This window comes from Myotis brandtii, unplaced genomic scaffold (genome assembly GCF_000412655.1).
Source record: "Myotis brandtii unplaced genomic scaffold, ASM41265v1 scaffold61, whole genome shotgun sequence".
NCBI classification, from domain to species: Eukaryota; Metazoa; Chordata; class Mammalia; order Chiroptera; family Vespertilionidae; genus Myotis; species Myotis brandtii.
The window spans coordinates 428,656-445,411 of record NW_005370318.1 but is presented as its reverse complement, the minus strand read 5'-3'; the positions used below and the strand labels follow the sequence as shown (position 1 = coordinate 445,411).

The following is a 16,756-nucleotide window of genomic DNA, read 5'->3' as shown; positions in this document are numbered from 1 at the left end:
GAAGAAACAGGCTGAGCTCTTAGGTCAGTGATGACACGCGTGTCAGAGGTGACACGCGAACTCATTTTTTTTGGTTGATTTTTCTTTGTTAAATGGCATTTAAATATATAAAATAAATATCAAAAATAAAAGTCTTTGTTTTAATATGGTTGCAAATATAAAAAAATTTCTATATGTGACACAGCACCAGAGTTAAGTTAGGGTTTATCAAAATGCTGACACGCCGAGCTCAAAAGGTTCACCATCACTGTCTTAGGTGGCTCAGACCTGGCTCCCTGCCAGCCCAGTCCTGGGCCCGGCTGCACCCACCCTGAGGATGTAGACGTTGCCTCCGGGGTCTGCAAACTCTAAGTCCTCTGGCCGGCCCTTCCTCCTCCTCCGCCTCTTCCTGCCAGCCTGGGCCTCCCGCTGCTCCCGCTCCTCATCCTCTGGCTCCCGAAGCTTCACCACAGGCCACCAGCCCCGCAAACGGCGGCAGCGGAACAGATTGCACCTGGGCCCAGCCCCATCTCGGGCCAGCCGCACAGAGCAGAGCTCTGGGCCCCGGGCTCCCCGCACCATGTCTGGCAGCTGCAGCTCCAGGGATCCTGCAAGGCCAGAGCTCCCTGGGTTAGGCTGGAGACCAATGTCTATCTGGGCCAGGGGCAGGAGGCAGCACAGCGGGATTGTAAGTCAGGGCATCAGAAGTTAGAATGTGGTGGTCAGGCACAGCTATGGACCACACACCACAGCCCCCAATGAAACAGGGTCAAGGGCAGGACCAAACCCGAGGCCTGAGTCAGGGACTTTGGGAAGGAATGGAGGTGGTGATGCATAGGGCTGAATAAATTCAGTAATTAGGCCAGAGAGCAAAGTTAGTGACCTAGGGCCTGAAGCCCAGGATCCGGGGCGGGTTAGAACAGGGAACCAGGGCCAGGACAGGGCAATGAGGGCAGGAACCAGGGCTAGGTTAAGGTGGAGGAAGGCTTCGCAGTACCGAGGAAGTCATTGGTGGAGATGCGGTCATAGTCCCAGACCTGCAGGACCAGCACTGCCGGCTGCCGGAACTCAGCCTCTTCCAGGGCGAAGGGTCCAGGCCGTCGCCGGACGCTCACCTCCCGCTCCGTGGGCAGGTAGTCAAAGCGGAACACGAAGCGCCAGTTGAAGTTTCCCTCCCCAGTCAGAGAGTTGAAGTGCACGTCTGTCTCCTGCTTGTCCTGCTCCAGCCCCTTCACCCAGCTGGAGCCCGGGGGAGGCGAGGGGCAGTCTGAGGGGCATCAGCTGGGACCAAGCCCAGAACCCAGCTTGCCCCTGCTCACCCACCACCCCAGTCCCTCCACCCAGCTCCAGGCATCTTAGAGGGCTTAGGGGACAGGGCTTGGCTCAGCCCCAGGGCCCACGCCCCAGCTGGCGATCTCACCTCAGTATGCAGGTACTTGTACAGCCCAGCGGGCAGGCCTACCTTTTCACGTAGATGTCACTGGACATCTCTCCAGTGAGTGGGTTCACGTCATCCAGAACCACATCCTCCGTGTTCCAGATGATGACTCTGAGCTCATAACTAGGGGTGTTTTTTTTGGGGGGGGGGAGGGGGGTTCAGATTCGTGAGAGGAATCCTGGGAAGGGCTTCAGGAAGGACCTGGGCCAGAGCTGAGCACCCAGTGTGGGCCGGCTAGGTGACCAGGCTGTCTGTGGTCCCGTGAGGGGCAATATCACTGACCACCCTTGCTACAGCAGGTGACACCCAGCATGGTTTGCTGACCCAAGTGAACCAGCAAGGTTCTCCCTCCCATAAATTTGGAATTAAATCCTGAAAAGTTGAGTCATGTAGCATCAAATGCAGGGTTGGAGCCACAGTGAGCCAAAGTGACATGAAACCTGAAGTTTTGGGGTGCAAAAGAGGGGCACGTGAGCAGAGAAAGCCAGTCTGCAGAGAAGTGGGAGTAGAGCAGAGTGCCAACGACAGCATACAGCCCCCGGGGGACAAAAGGAGGGGCTGCAACATTCTTGTTCCCCCCCCACCAGCCCTGGCCTTGGCTGTCATGGGTTTCCTGGGTATCTTTTCTCTTGCCCAATTCAATTTCCTCATTTGTTGACAGCACCCTGATTTTCTGTTGGTGACCCCCATGCTGTTAATCTGTGTGATTCTGGTAGGGTAGACAGACCCCCGTACCTGGCTCCAGAGGTGGGTACCTCACCTCACCTAGGACATCACCCAGCACTGACCAATCAATTACAGCCCATGACCACATTGAGTGTTCAGAGATCAGCATTTGACCCAAGCTGGCCCAATGAGAATCAGCCCTGAGACTTTTGCTCCAATTGGAAAAGAGGTGTGTATTTTTCTGCTCAAGTAGTCTAGTTGGTCAGATGTAAACCTGGCACCATTAGGAGCCACCTTGCCCTCAGACTGTGAAAGTCTCCCTGAGAGTGGCACCAAGGAAAGCAGAGCCCAAAGGTGGAAAGTGACAGGTTACTGACAACATCTTAAGTGCATACACACCACACAAAACTCTACTCACACTAGCTCAGGGCAGAAGAGGGCTTATTGGAAGTGACGGACACCCAACCCACAATAGCTTATTCAAAAGGGGGGGGGGCCCTGCCAGCGTGGCTCAGTGGTTGAGTGTCGACCTATGAACCAGGAGGTCACAGTTTGATTCCCTGTCAGGGCACATGCTCATGTGGGGCAGCCAATTGATGATTCTCTCTCATCATTGATGTTTCTATCTCTTTCTCCCTCTCTGAAATCAATAAAAATCTATTTTAAAAAAGTGGGGGAGGATTTAATGGCTCACCTAATTGAAAAGCCTGTGTCAACAACCTCTGCCTGCTTCACCGGGGGCTCAGGTTTTTGGAAGGCCCTTTTGAAGGTAGTCCAAGATGTGCCCACCCCCTGAGAAGAGGGGCCAGGACTCTCTCTCACCTGATTGGCTGCCGAGGCTTGATGTCAACTGGGGGTGGTGCAGGCACATTACGGGGGAAGATGTCAATCCACATGTGAAGGGATCCCTGGGGGTACATGTGAAGTGGGACCAAGCTGTAGGATCTTGCTGGGGTCCCTACCTCCCCCAACAACCCTATGGCCACCGGCTGTGCCTTGTCCCAGGTGGAGAGAAGAGCTGGGGTCAAAAGGACATGGTTGAGCCCAGCCGGTGTGGCTCAGTGGATGAGCATGGACCTATGAACCAGGAGGTCACCATTGCATTCTCGGTCAGGGCCCATGCCTATGCCTGAGTTTCGGACTTAATCCCCAATAAGGGGCATGCAGGAGGCAGCTGATTAATGATTCTCTCTCATTATTGATGTTTCTATCTCTCTCCCCCTCTCTGAAATCAATCAATATATTAACATATGTATTAATATTTTTTTTAAAAGAGGGCATGGTTGGTCAGATCCTGGGTAGTGAGGATGAAGGTGGAGTCCGAAATGGAGGTTCCAAGGTTGAGGTTAGGTTAGGGGTTGAGGCCCCAGAAGTGGAAGGTTGAGAGTAAAAGTTGGATCTGGTATTTTCAAGGTCCAGCTCCTAGGGACCTGGTCAGGTTGGGAGTGCCAAGTCCGAGACTTAGTGACCCAAGGGTAGGAATCCTTCAGGACCAGAGTCAGGAGAGGGGGTGTGAGGTCCAGGATGGAGATCCAAGACTAGAGTGGGACCGCTGGGGACCAGGATCGGGAGCTGAAATCAGAAGCGGTAGTGCAGTGCCCAGATGGAGGTCTTAGGAAATGGGCATCCTGGGGGCCCGGTTCCAGGACCAGCTGGGAGTCCTGGGGTTCTGGAGTTGGGTGCTAAGCCCTCCCTCACCTGCAGCAGCCCCGGGCTGCGGGGATGGTAGAGGGGCCGTGTTTCTACGTGCTCAGGTACCAGCTGGATCCCAAGACCTGGCATCTCCTGCCAGCACCGCAGCACAAACAATGCCTGGGCCTCCTCAAGGACCTCACTTGCCACGGTAGGTCCTCGTCTACCTGCAACAAGCGGTGTGTGAGGTTGGGTTCCACACAGCTCCCAACTCTCCTCCCTTCCTCCCCCACCCTTCAATTGAAGCTCTAAGCCGAAGCAGCTGCTGTGGTGGACAAAGTCCTTGGGCTGGAGGGCAAGTCCACGATGCACAGAAAGTGGGAGGATGCTGCTAAGACAACTTTGTCAGTGAAAAGCCAGCAGGCAGGAGGACAGTGGGATAGGAGGGGCTGTGGCCATCACATAGACACTGTTTAGAGACCGACCACCAGTCATTTATGAGGCCTGAGCTCAATTCTACAAGCACATTCTGTTGTAGGGGCCCCCCTATCGACCACCTGTGTTCTGGGAACAGATTAGCTATTCTGGGGTCCACTTTGGCTCTTTGGAGATCTCACACTCACCAATAAAGACCATTTTCTCCCCACATCCAGGAACCTCCTCCTTACTTAGCCAAACTCACCTCCTGTTTGCAGAAGGAGGCAGGCTCTTTGGGGGACACACTAGACTGGGCAACAGGGGTCCCCTATACCTTGTTCTACCATCTTTTTAAAAAATATATATTTTATTGATTTTCCACAGAGAGGAAAGGAGAAGGACAGAGAGCCAGAAACATCGATGAGAGAGAAACATCGATCAGCCGCCTCCTGCACACCCCCCACTGGGGATATGCCCACAACCAAGGTACATGCCCTTGACTGGAATTGAACCTGGGACCCCTCAGTCCGCAGGCCGACGCTCCATCCACTGAGCCAAACCGGTTAGGGCCCTTGTGCTACCATCTTGCTCACTCTGGGCTATCCAGCAGAGAGGGACTGGTACCTGTGGGCAGGGTCTCAGGCGGTGTTGGAAAGACTTTGCTGCCCACCTTGACAGCCCCAGCTCGGTATTCAGGCGCAGGGAGGCCACAGCGTTGGCACAGCCCCGCCAGGATCTGTGAAGGCCGGAATGCATCACGCCAGGCATTGTACCCATCCCTGCAGGCAGAAAAGGGATATGCCTCATTTGGGGACAGCAATGGACACAGTTGGGCACAGGGGCAGGGATGGGACCCTTGAAGACATGGGATCCAGGTCCATATCCCTGATGGAAGACAGCTTAGTCGTTGCTTATGGTAACCATGAAAATAAAAAATGTATGCCAGGTGCTCCTATGAAGGAGATACTAATATTATTACCTCCATTTTGCAGATGAGAAAACTGAGGCTTAGAGAAGAAAAGTGACTCATTAGTTACAGGATCCCAACTCCCAAGCCCAAGCCTTGACCACTAAGCTATAATGTCTTGGTCATGGAGAGGTTTCCTTGCACGAAATCAAAGGATCTGGAGACACTAATGGAAATGTGAAGTTGAATGTCTTTGGTGAGACTAAGAATGGCTCTTGAGGGCCCTGTCAGACTCACACGTCATACTGGGAGGCCAGCCCACAGTTCGCCCTGTGGTGGCTGTAGAATCGGTTTTCTAGGTCAATGTGGGTCTCCCCGATGAGGTCGTCAGAACCCACGAGGTCATGATCAAACACAGCCACAGTCAGCTCCGGCTCAGCAGGGAGAGAGAGGCTGAGCTCCAGGACCCTGGCCAGAGGGGAGAACGGCTGAGGACACCTCCGTGCCCCAGGAAGTTGTCTTATGTGGGTAGGAGTTCCAGGGGTCTCAGAAGCTCTGTCCATTCTCCCACCATCAGCACATAAGCTGCCTGAGCATGAGTCAGACCACTTATGGCAAAGTTACTCCCCAAAACCTAGGGCCCAGCTCACTCTCCAAAGATGGGGTTCAGTTGCTTGGGGATGTAGCGCTTCTTGGTGTCCTGCCGCTCCCGGCCAGCGCTCACCACCACATAGGGGTCTGCTTTGCCATTGGGGTCCGCAGGAGCCAGGTTGGTAGCCTAGGGGGACAGTGTAGAGTGAAACTGAGAGAAGTGTCATTGTCACACCCAAGACTTGCTGAACCTAATCTCAGATTGAGTATGAGCGGGGAGTTACCAAGGAGAGGTCTCCCATCACAAGAAGTTAAGTAGAGGTTGTCTAAGATGACTTTTATTCTCTTTTAAATTTATTGTGAAATACTTAAGACATATAAATAGGTATAACAAAAAATACAATGAATGAAACAGAAAATATATGGGATATGCACTTATGCTTCTATTCAATTTATAACTTTTTATATTGTTAGACTTATTTTTACAATGAGCATGGTATACTTTTAAAATTAAGAATTTTAACTAAATCCTATATAATAAAAGAGTAATATGCAATTGACCCTAACAGCAGAACGACTGGGAATGACTGGTCACTATGACACACACTGACCACCAGGGGGCAGACGCTCAATGCAAGAGATGCCCCCTGGTTGTCAGTGCACTCCCACAGGGGGAACTCTGCTCACCCACAAGCCAGGCTGATGGCTGCCAGCACAGTGGTGGTGGCGGGAGCCTCTCCCGCCTCCTCAGCAGCGCTAAGGATGTCTGACTGCAGCTTAGGCCTGCTCCCCGCTGGCAAGTGGACATCCCCCTGAGGGCTCCCGGGCTGCCAGAGGGATGTCTGTCTGCCAGCTTAGGCCCGATCCCCCAGGGAGCGGGCCTAAGTCAGCTGGTGGACATCCCTCGAGGGGTCCCAGACTGTGAGAGGGCACAGGCCGGGCTGAGAGATCCCCCTGAGTGCACAAATTTTTGTGCACTGGGCCGCTAGTAAAAGTATAATACAGCTGAAACCGGGTTGGCTCAGTGGATAGAGCGTCGGCCTGCGGACTGAAAGGTCCCAGGTTCGATTCCCGTCAAGGGCATGTACCTGGGTTGCGGGCACATCCCCAGTGGGAGATGTGCAGGAGGCGGCTGGTCGATGTTTCTCTCTCATCGATGTTTCTAACTCTCTGTCTCTCTCCCTTCCTCTCTGTAAAAAATCAATAAAATATGTTTTTTTAAAAAAAAGTATAATACAATGAGCATATGTGCCCAGCTTAATTGATAAAACACTGCTGCCCAGCCAGAGTGGCTCAGTGGTTGAGCATCAACCTATGAACCAGGTCACGGTTTGATTCCGGTCAGGGCACATGCCTGGGTTGCGGAATCAATCCACAGTGTGGGGCGTGCAGGAGGCAGCCGATCAATGATTGTCTCTCATCATTGATGTTTCCATCTCTCTCTCCCTCTCCCCCTCTGAAATCAATGAAAATGTATTTTTATAAAAAAGAAAATTACTTTTTCTATTTTGATAGTTATATGACTTAGTAAATGCATAACATGCATAAGTTATTGAAGTATAATTTATGTACAGCATTATATTTTAGTGGTTTTTACACTGCTACCTGCAATGTATGTGAATTCCAGATTCTCCACATTTTTACCAACACTCGGTATTGTCAATCTTTTTTAATTTAGCCTTTGTGTGTATGTGACACTGTAGCTCACTGTGGTTTTAATTTACATTTCCCTGATGACGACGCATGTTGAGCATCTTTGCATGTGCTTATTGGCCTTATGTAGATTTTCTTTTGTGAAGTGACTGTTCACATCTCTTGCTCCACCACTGAGCTTTTCATTTTAAATATTACTATGAACAAGGAGTCAGAGGACCTCAGCTCTAAATTCTGGTGCTGCCATGAGCAAGCTTTGTAACCCTGGGGAGTCTCTTAACTTTGTGCCTAAAATTTCCCACCTGAGAATAAAGAAGGTGGGCTCTGATGCCTAAGGTTCCTCCAAATCCTTCAGTCTATGGGTTTCATGTATGTTGCCTTTGCTGGAGGCGTGCTGGGGTGATGCGTGCTCACCTTTATGACATATACTCTGACCAAGAGCTTGATGGGCCGGTTTTGTGGGATTCCCCGGGAGATTTTGGGCTCAAAAAATGGCATGGCCTCTGATTCAGGATAAATGAGGAAGGAGCCCTGGAGTGGAGGGAGGACAGTCAAGGCCCTGGTAAGAGAGTCTTCCTCCCCCATCCCCACCCGTGCTGCCTGGTCCCCTCTTCGTCCCTTCTCCAAGCACACCTTAAACTTGCCCACAAGGTGCCCAGACCCTTCTTCCTCTCCATCTCCATCCTGACCCCCTTGCCCTCGATACAGGGGAAACACATTCAGCCAGTCTTCAAAGTGGTCAAACTCTTCCTCCAGGGACCTGTTGTAGATCTGAAAGGCATGGGCCTCAGTGACAGCCCGATGTCCAGAATCCAAACAGAATCCCCTCTGCCCTCACCCAGTCACCTTCAGAGTGGCGACTGCTTTTTTCAGGGACACGGAGTCTTTGACTTCAGCCTCACCCTGGTCTTGGGCTTCCCCATCCATGGAAGTGAAGTTGACCCCGTCTGAGAACAGCAGAATGCCCAATTAGAAATACTGGTGCTGGGGGAGGAGGGGAGACAGAGAGCAAGAGCAAGAAGGCTGAATGTCTTACCTGAATCCCCAGGATCATCCACTTCATCTTCATCAAAGTTGGGCTGAAATCAAGGGTCAGGTCAGAGATTCTGCCCCACCCCTCACCTCCTTAATCTACCCTTTTTCTGGGACAGGAAGTTGAGAAACTTCAAGTTCCAGCTGGGTAAGCCCCTTGCAATTTCAAAGCTTCAGTTTATCATCTAGTCCTGTGCTGTCCAAGACAGTAACTCCTGGCTGCTTGTGTCTGTTGAACCCTTGAAATGTGGCTAGTCCAAACTGAGATAGCTGTAAGTATAAAATATACACCAGATTTTAAAGACTTTGTGTAGAATAATGATGTAAAATATCTCATCACTAATTTTTATAATAATTACTTATTAAAATTATTTTTAGATGGATTAGGTTAAATAAAATGTTATTAAAATTAATTTCACTTGCTTCCTTTTATTTTTTTTAAAGGTAGCTCCTACAAAAGTTAAAATTACGTTAGTGGCTAACATGCTATTTTTATTGGATAACACCTCTAGATAATGGAGTTAAATAACCCTCAGTTTTTAGAATTGTTGTGGAGATGAGAACAGATGACTATAATGAAGAGATCTGAGCTCCACTTTCAAAGAGATCCTTCCTCTTGCCATTTACCCTCCTCTACCTCCAGCCCCTACCCTGGGGCCCTCCTCTGCCTCCACCTGCCCCTGGAGCTCCTGCAGCGAAGCGTAGTACTTGGACCACCAGTCGAGCTCTTCAGGATCTGGGATGTCCTCCTCCAGCTCTGGGCCTTGATTCAGAAGGCCACTAAGAGGGAGCTTCTTCAGAGGATCCTGAGGAAGAGAGAATTCAGCAGCCCTAACCCCGTACCACCCCCAGTCCTGCCATCCCCTCCTCTACACATCTCCCATACGCCATCACCTTCAGAAGCCGCCTGGGTATCCTGGCTTCAACCAATAAGGGATCCAGGGACATCTGTCCTGGGAGAGGGGAAATGAGATCAGGAGGTCAGGCGAGGAGCAGTCAGACTCCATGCCCCATCAGAAGGCTCCTGGAGCCATCTCGGCCTGGAACCAAGGGCTTCGGTCTGGTGGTCCCTAAGAGAAAACCTCTTACCTTCCTGTTCCTTGGGCACCAAGACCCCTGTCTCCTCGTCTCCTTCCTCCTCTGGGGGATCCTCATGACCCCGGAGTATGAATCGCATCATGTGGGAAACAATGTGGGAACCCACGAGCACTGTACGGCCAAAGGCCCGGTGTTCAATTACTAGGATGCTGAGGGGAGGCTGCAGGTAAGGCCTCTCTGGCAAGTCCTAGGGGTGGGGAGAGAGGACCTGTGTTTCTGAAGATCTGGGGAGGAGGGAGAGGCAGCGGCAGAGACAGATGGAAAACCATAGATTTAAATCTGCATTCTTAGCACAGCTCTGCCACAACCTCATGGTGTCATCTGGTAAGTCACTTCCTTCTAAGCCTGTTTCCCAGCTAAAAAAGAGACACAATCAATTAAAAAAAAAAAAAAAGAGACACAATCCTGGTTTGAAAGATTTGTAAATATCAAATGATATAATAGACAAAAATACTTTGGAACCTACCAAGTGCTATAAAAAATGTGAGGTGCTTATTATTTTTTTAAGGTTTTCTGCTTTATTTTTAAAATATATTTTTATTGATTTCAGAGAGGAAGGGAGAGGGAGAGAGAGAGAGAAACATCAATGATGAGCGATGATCATTGATCGGCTGCCTCCTGCATGACCCCCACTGGGAATCGAGCCCGCAACCCGAGCATGTGCCCTTGACTAGAATCGAACTGGGATCCTTCAGTCCACAGGCCAATGCTCTATCCACTGAGCCAAACCAGCCAAAACTGTTGTTGTTATTATTATGTAAAGGACCAATGCTCAATTTGTTTATATAAATTTAGAATCCTAAAAATATGTATGCCCATGAATTCCATATCTATCAATAGATCCTAAGTGGGGGGAACAATAATCATAACACTGTATTGCTGGGCTTATTTTACATATATGTGACAATTATAGCATGAAGTAGGGAGGAAGGAATGGAGCTATAATGGAGAAAAGTTTCTATATTCTACTGTAGCTAAATTATATTGTACAAAATCAGAATGCAGCCCTGGCCCATGTGGCTCAATTGGTTGGGCATTGTCCCATGCACCAAAAGGTTGCTGGTTCTATTCCTGGTCAGGGCACATGCCCAGGTTGCAGGCTCAATCCCCATTAGGGGGCATTCAGGAGGCAGCCGATCAATGTTATGCTCTCGCATCAATGTTTCTCTCTCCCTCTCCCTTCCTCTCTCTCTAAAAATCAATTTAAAAATCTTTTTTAAAAAAATTAGTATGTGTATTGTAATCCAGAGCAACAACTAAGTAAAAATCAACAAAGGAATTAAGGTAGTAGACTAATAACTATCTATTTAATACAAAAGAAGGTAGTAAAGGAAGAACAAAAATATGAGACATATAGAAAACCAATTGCAAAATGGCAGATGTAAACCCAACCGTATCAAGTACATAACAGAGAAAGGGATGCACTGTGAAATGGGAAATGAGAGAGCACGGCCCCTGGAAGTTCAATGAGCAAATGCTTTTCAGTTTCACCATCTTATAGAACAATAAAGTTTTCAAACTGAAAACTCCTGCTTGTGGAACAGAATCATGAAGCTGTGCTGGGTTTGTTGTTGTCTGCCGCCTTGTAGTCTGGTACTACTGTGCTTTGTCCTAGTCATCCCCTCACAGAGTCACCCCCACACTTTCAGTTTGCAAAGCCCTTTCACCCAGATCCTGTCTCTCATTGGCTCCTCACAGCACTCCTGAAAAGGAGGCATTTGTTTTATTTTCTTTCACTTTTTTTTTATACCTGTTACTCCCTTTTACAAATAAACAAAACACTTGCCCAGCCAGAGTGTCTCAGTTGGTTGAATCTGTTCCCATGAACTGAAAGGTTGCCAGTTCAATTCCCAGTCAGAACACATACCTGGGTTGTGGGTTTGATCCCTGGTAGAAGAGCTTATAGAAGCCAACCAATCGATGTTTCTCTCTCTCCCCCTTACTCTCTCTAAGCATGTTCTTGGATAAGGATTAAAAAAAAAATTTTTTTTTTGAAGTTCAAGTAAGACAAGTGTTTTGACAAGCTCCTAAGTGGCATTGCAAAATTGGACTCCAAAGCCCATACTATAATAATTACAAATTACACAAAGAATGCATTTTTCTTCTCAGCCGCTGGTATCTCAGAGACTAGAGTCCTTTAGACTCATACTTCATGACACTTGGCTAATCCACTCATTCAACAGAGCCAAGAGAGCACCACCAGTTCATGGATATCCAGGGATCAGCAAACTATAGCCTGTAAGCCAAATCTGGCCCAGTTTTTGTAAATAACATTTTATTGGAACACGGTCATATTCATTCATTTACTTGTTGTCTATGGATATCTGCATGACACAATGACAGAGCTGAGTAATCACAAACTATAAAACTAAATGAGTCACAGAGCCTGAAATATTTATTATCTGATTGACCCTTTATAGAAACTTTGGTGATCCTTGGATTAATCTAAGATAATCAGCCTGGAATTCACCATCCCACTGTCCTCTTTTACTTCTCAGCCCAGTGCCTCTTGCCCCAGCTCATGCCCTCACCACTGTCAGATGCCTGACGAGCTCGGTGAAATTGGGGTTCCCATGGTAACTGGCCAGGACCTCAGACTCCACACGTCGCCCGGCCACCTCCAGCACAACCTGGGGCTGCTCCACCTTGAACAGATGCACACGGCCGAGGTCCCTTAGACCCCAGAACAGCACCTAGGGTCGGGAAGTGGGAGATTCAGGGGCCTGCGCCTGACAGAGGGATACCCAGGTGTGGGGGAAGAACGGGGATGTGAGTGCCTTGTGCTACCTCAACACGGAACTCCCTGAGCACCGGGCGCACATTGGGTGGCAGGGATAGGCGTCCAGAGAGGGGCTCAACCAGGGGTGTCAGGTCCTGTGGCTCCACATCACTGGGCACTGAGGGCTGCAGTGGGCAAGAGGTCAGAAGTCAAAGAGGAATCAGGCCAAAGGAGGGAAATCCTGGACTCAAGAAAGAAAAATGAAGAGTTGCTAGTGAAATATAAATCAAAAGGGTCAAGGCAAGGCTGGATTGTTGAGAGGACGTGTCTAGGAAACAGGCCCATGTATAGGAACAATGGGTGTGTGTCTGAGGCATGAGGATCAACCCGCAGCCTGGGTTCTCTGGGGTGGGAGCCCTGGCAAGATGAACCTAGGGTATGTCTACTTCTAGTGTTCCCTGGAGTCTGGAGGCCTAATGAGGTAACCCCAGGACAGATTTGCAGCCTGCATTCTCTTGGGACAAGAGATTTGGGGTGAGCCTGGAACATGCCCATGTTATATATTCCCTGGGGCTGGACAACCTGATAGAACAACAAGAGGAATCCACAGCTCATGGCAGCTAGGCCAAGGCACTCTGACCTCCAGCCGGCCACTATAGTCCAGTTCAATGAGTTCAAAGGTGGCGATGAGCTCTCCGGCTGCCCGGGGCCCCTTCCTCAGGGGGAAGAACTGCAGCTCAGGGCGTTGGTAAGGGTCCTCCATCAGCTTTACGCTCGGGGCAGCCAGTGCCCTGCCCAGGAACACAGCGGGGCCCTGCAGGGAGCAGGCCAGGGAAGACAAAATTGGAAGAGGCTCAGGAGCCAGGGGAGGGGGCAGCAAGACAAGTGGAGGTGCTTGGGGGCAGAAAGCCAGGTGAGGCCCAGGCCACACTCACAAACTTGTTGTGGTCAAAGACATTGATGATCACTAATGGAGGCTCCTGCTGCAGGTGCTCCCTCCTCCCGTCCACGATCAACTGATCAAACACCAGAAGCTCATCCCACAGGGGGCTCAGCGTCTGCTCCAGGACCTTGGGGGCCACGCAGGGAAGGAGGCAATGGTAGGCCTCAGAAGAAGGCTCCCAACACACATCCCAGGTGAGCACAGCAGCCCTAAAGTAATGCTTTAAGTGACTGTTCATCACTAAAGGAGCGAGAATGTGATGAAGAGGAAAGCACCCTTCAGACTGGTGTTGGAGCCTGCGCCCGGCCCTGGTCTCTGCTGACTGTAATCTGTCACCCTCAGAGCTTGTCTTAAAGTTGAGCCCAGAAAACAACTCCTCACTCCTAAGACAGCCAATGCTTCACCAACCTCTAAATCAGAGCTTCTTGATCCAATATTCTGTCCTGAAACCCCAGGGCAGGAAGAGAGACTTAGGGCCTGGGAGAAAAAGCTCAATGCCCACCTGACTTTGTCTCCCAAAGCCTCCTCCACCCACACCCCCCAGCCCAGCCCTCACCCGTGTGGTCTGGCACTGTGTAGAAATGAGGACTCGAGCAAAGGGGTCCGAGAGCCCACTGTCATCTGCTGCCAGCACACCTCGGGCCTGGTACAGGTGAGCCCGGAGCTGGAAGTAGCTGAAGTCTGGGGTTAGGGGGAAAGAAGGGGCTATGTTTGTTCAAGGGATCACAGGAGTCCATGACCCCGACCCCACTGAACCCCAAGCTGAGCACAGCCCCACACTTTGGGCCTACTGGTCCCCCCGGCACTCACCATCCCGGTGCAGGCTGCGAGGCAGCCCTGCTGAGGGCTCAGGCAGCAGGTCCTGGGGGAGCGCTGAGGTGCAGGCCTTGGCTTGCTTGCCCAGCCCCAGCCACAGGAAGAGCTCCAGCTTGGCACACACCTCACCAGGGGCTGCCCCAGGTGCCTGTTGTGGGGAAGAGGCACCTGTCAGGGCCCAGCTCTTATTATCCCAGCTACACCAACAGCCCCGCTTCCCGGGAGTACCCCTGCTCTCCTTACTGCCAAACTAAAGCCCAGCTCCCTAATCCAAAGAGCATTCCCTGTACCTCACCTTACACCCCACTTCATGCCCTCTACTCAATCAATACCCATTACCCTGATACTCCATATTCCTCCTGGCCCAACACTGTCACTTCCTATACCCCAAACCCCAAAACCACACTCTGAACTCCACACTCCCATCCCCACACTCACTCCCTCTGTCCCCACATCCCAAACACGTTTGGATCCCCTGACCCTTATCCCAACGGTCACAGCTTCTCACCATCGGGATCCCTGTGGGCATCTTTTCCAGGGACACCTCCTTTAGAAATATTTTGCCCCCAAACCAGCTGTACTTACAAGGAGCTAATTAATCACGCTCCCATTTTCATTACCATGTCCGTCTGTCAGAGCCTAGTCAGTACAAGGGCCCCTGCAGGTCCAGAGCTGACAAAATTTGTTTATCTTACATCAAAGCTGGCCTGGGTAAAGGCACAATCTCCTTTTGGCTTTTGAATAAGTGAAAAGAGTTTGGGTACACTTGTAAAAAAGTAAAAATTGTAAAAAATTAAAATAAATTTGCCCCGGTTGCTGTGCTCGGTGGTTAGAGTGTAGGCCTGCACAACGAAAGGTCACGGTTTCAATTCCCAGTGAAGAGCCCGTACCTGAGTTGCAGGTTCAATCCCTAGCCCGGATTGGGGTGCATGTGGGAAGCACATGTATCTGTCTCACACTGATGTTTCTCTTTCTCTCTCTCCCTCTCTCTCTTCCCCTTCCTCCCTCCCTCCCTCCCTCCACTCTCTCTAAAAATGTCCTCAGGTGAGGTTTAACCAGAAAAAAAATTAAAATTGTTTAATTTAAAAATATTTTTAAAATAAAGAAAAGGAGTTTGGGACCCCCCCGCCCCAATTGGGAACCACAGGCCTTTACCTCATGACCTCTTGCCCTATGAGCCTTTCCCCACTCCAGTCTCCAGCACCCTCACCCCCAGGACCCACTCACTGTGAGCAGCAAACTCTGGATCTTCCCACAGTGCTGGCCTCGTTCCTCCTCAACCACAGAGAACAGCACATCCTGGGCTGGGATCCGGGCGTAGGCCACACGGCGCCGCCCACTGAGCATCCAGACCAGCACGTCAGGGATGGGTGGCTGGGGCTGTGGGCAGAGAACTGGGTCATCAAGGTAGATTTGGGGCTGAGACCACGTGTTCCCACAGCTTCCACAGGATAGACAGGCCAAATATCCATTTCCAGGCTGAAATTACCCAACTTTTATATATATATATATATATGAAATTGATTTCAGAGAGGAAGGGAGAGAGAGAGAGAGAGAGGAACATCAATGATGAGACAGAATCATTGATCGGCTGCCTTCGGCACACCCCCTACTGGGGATCAAGTCTGCAACCCAGGCATGTATCCTGACCAAGAATTGAACAGTGACCTCCTGGTTCATAACTCGATGCTCAACCACTGAGCCCTGCTGGCCAGGCTGAAATTACCCATCTTTTAACTCCGTGTACTTTTGTGGCTTGGAGGTAGCAAAGTTTTTTTCCACAGGCAACAGAAAGCGATAAACATAAAAGAAAAATTATAGCCTGGCAGGTGTGGTTCCGTGGTTGTGCGTCCATCCAGGAACCAAGAGGTCGCCAATTCGATTCCCAGTCAGGGCACATGCTCAGGTTATGGGCTCAATCACCAGTAGGAGCATGCAGGAGGCAGCTGATCAATGATTCTCTCTCTCATCATCAATGTTTCTATCTCTCCCTTTCCCTTCCTCTCTGAAATATGAATATATATGTATATATATATTTTTTTTTTAAAGAAGTAGACCCTAGCCCTGGCCTGTTTGGCTCAGTGGATAGAGCGTCGGCCTGAGGACTCAGAGGTCCCAGGTTCTATTCCAATCAAGGGCTCAATCCCCAGTGGGGGGCATGCAGGAGGCAGCTGATCCATGAATCCTTCTAGTCATTGATGTTTCTATCTCTCTCTCTTCCTTTCCCTTTCTCTCTGAAATCAATAAAAATATTAAAAAAAAAAAAAGAAGTAGACCCCATAGGGTAGAAGTAGAACCCAAGTGTTGGAATTATTGGACAGGGACATTAAAAGAATTGTGATACAAATTCTAAAGGATTTAATGGGAAACATACACAGAGTTAAAAGATGGGTAATTTCAGCAAATACATGAAAACTGGAGCCAAACAGGCATCTGGAAAGCTTCAGGGAAGGGTATTCAGGGTGGGGAAACAGGTGGGCAAGGCACTACCTCTTGGGCCAGGAAGCGCAGTTTTGCCAGGAGTTTCTTGGACAATGTCACCTTCTCTTGCACGTTGCCCTGTCTCAGGCCCCGTAGAAGGCGCAGTCCTTGCTTGGCTAACAGGTTCTGGAAGGGTAGGCGAAGCACATGAGCGGAGAGCCGCCGCTGCTGCGTGCCCAAGATCCCCTTCTCAGTGGCCCTACCAGGCTATGCACCAGTAGCTTTCCTCGGCATCTGTCCAGGGCGTTGGGCCGGGTCATTGTCCTGCGCTCGGCACTGTGGCAAAACTGTCTGCAGTGAGTAGGAGCAAGTGTGCAGGTGGGAGTCAAAGGAGGGAACACTGACCCTTACGGCCACCTCCCTCAGAGCAGGCCTCCCACACCA

The 16,756-nt window shown here is 50.2% G+C and overlaps 1 protein-coding gene across 1 annotated transcript in view; it reads right to left on the bottom strand.

Annotated features, from left to right (window-relative positions):
* Positions 1 to 16,756, bottom strand: part of LOC102238944 (fer-1-like protein 4) — a 31,452-nt gene that overhangs the window by 1,711 nt on the left and 12,985 nt on the right. Inside the window, exons 19-42 of the mRNA XM_014550637.1 lie at positions 16,576 to 16,663; positions 16,382 to 16,498; positions 15,119 to 15,271; positions 13,886 to 14,039; positions 13,632 to 13,756; positions 13,068 to 13,202; positions 12,773 to 12,946; positions 12,201 to 12,317; positions 11,945 to 12,106; positions 9,405 to 9,600; positions 9,210 to 9,268; positions 8,990 to 9,121; positions 8,320 to 8,362; positions 8,130 to 8,230; positions 7,917 to 8,054; positions 7,698 to 7,814; positions 5,690 to 5,817; positions 5,337 to 5,507; positions 4,757 to 4,911; positions 3,782 to 3,942; positions 2,906 to 2,991; positions 1,442 to 1,540; positions 977 to 1,218; positions 310 to 587 (exon numbers count right to left, since the gene is read on the bottom strand). Coding sequence (XP_014406123.1) covers positions 310 to 587; positions 977 to 1,218; positions 1,442 to 1,540; positions 2,906 to 2,991; positions 3,782 to 3,942; positions 4,757 to 4,911; positions 5,337 to 5,507; positions 5,690 to 5,817; positions 7,698 to 7,814; positions 7,917 to 8,054; positions 8,130 to 8,230; positions 8,320 to 8,362; positions 8,990 to 9,121; positions 9,210 to 9,268; positions 9,405 to 9,600; positions 11,945 to 12,106; positions 12,201 to 12,317; positions 12,773 to 12,946; positions 13,068 to 13,202; positions 13,632 to 13,756; positions 13,886 to 14,039; positions 15,119 to 15,271; positions 16,382 to 16,498; positions 16,576 to 16,663 — 3,331 coding nt within the window. The remainder of the gene's footprint in view (positions 1 to 309; positions 588 to 976; positions 1,219 to 1,441; positions 1,541 to 2,905; positions 2,992 to 3,781; positions 3,943 to 4,756; positions 4,912 to 5,336; positions 5,508 to 5,689; positions 5,818 to 7,697; positions 7,815 to 7,916; positions 8,055 to 8,129; positions 8,231 to 8,319; positions 8,363 to 8,989; positions 9,122 to 9,209; positions 9,269 to 9,404; positions 9,601 to 11,944; positions 12,107 to 12,200; positions 12,318 to 12,772; positions 12,947 to 13,067; positions 13,203 to 13,631; positions 13,757 to 13,885; positions 14,040 to 15,118; positions 15,272 to 16,381; positions 16,499 to 16,575; positions 16,664 to 16,756) is intronic.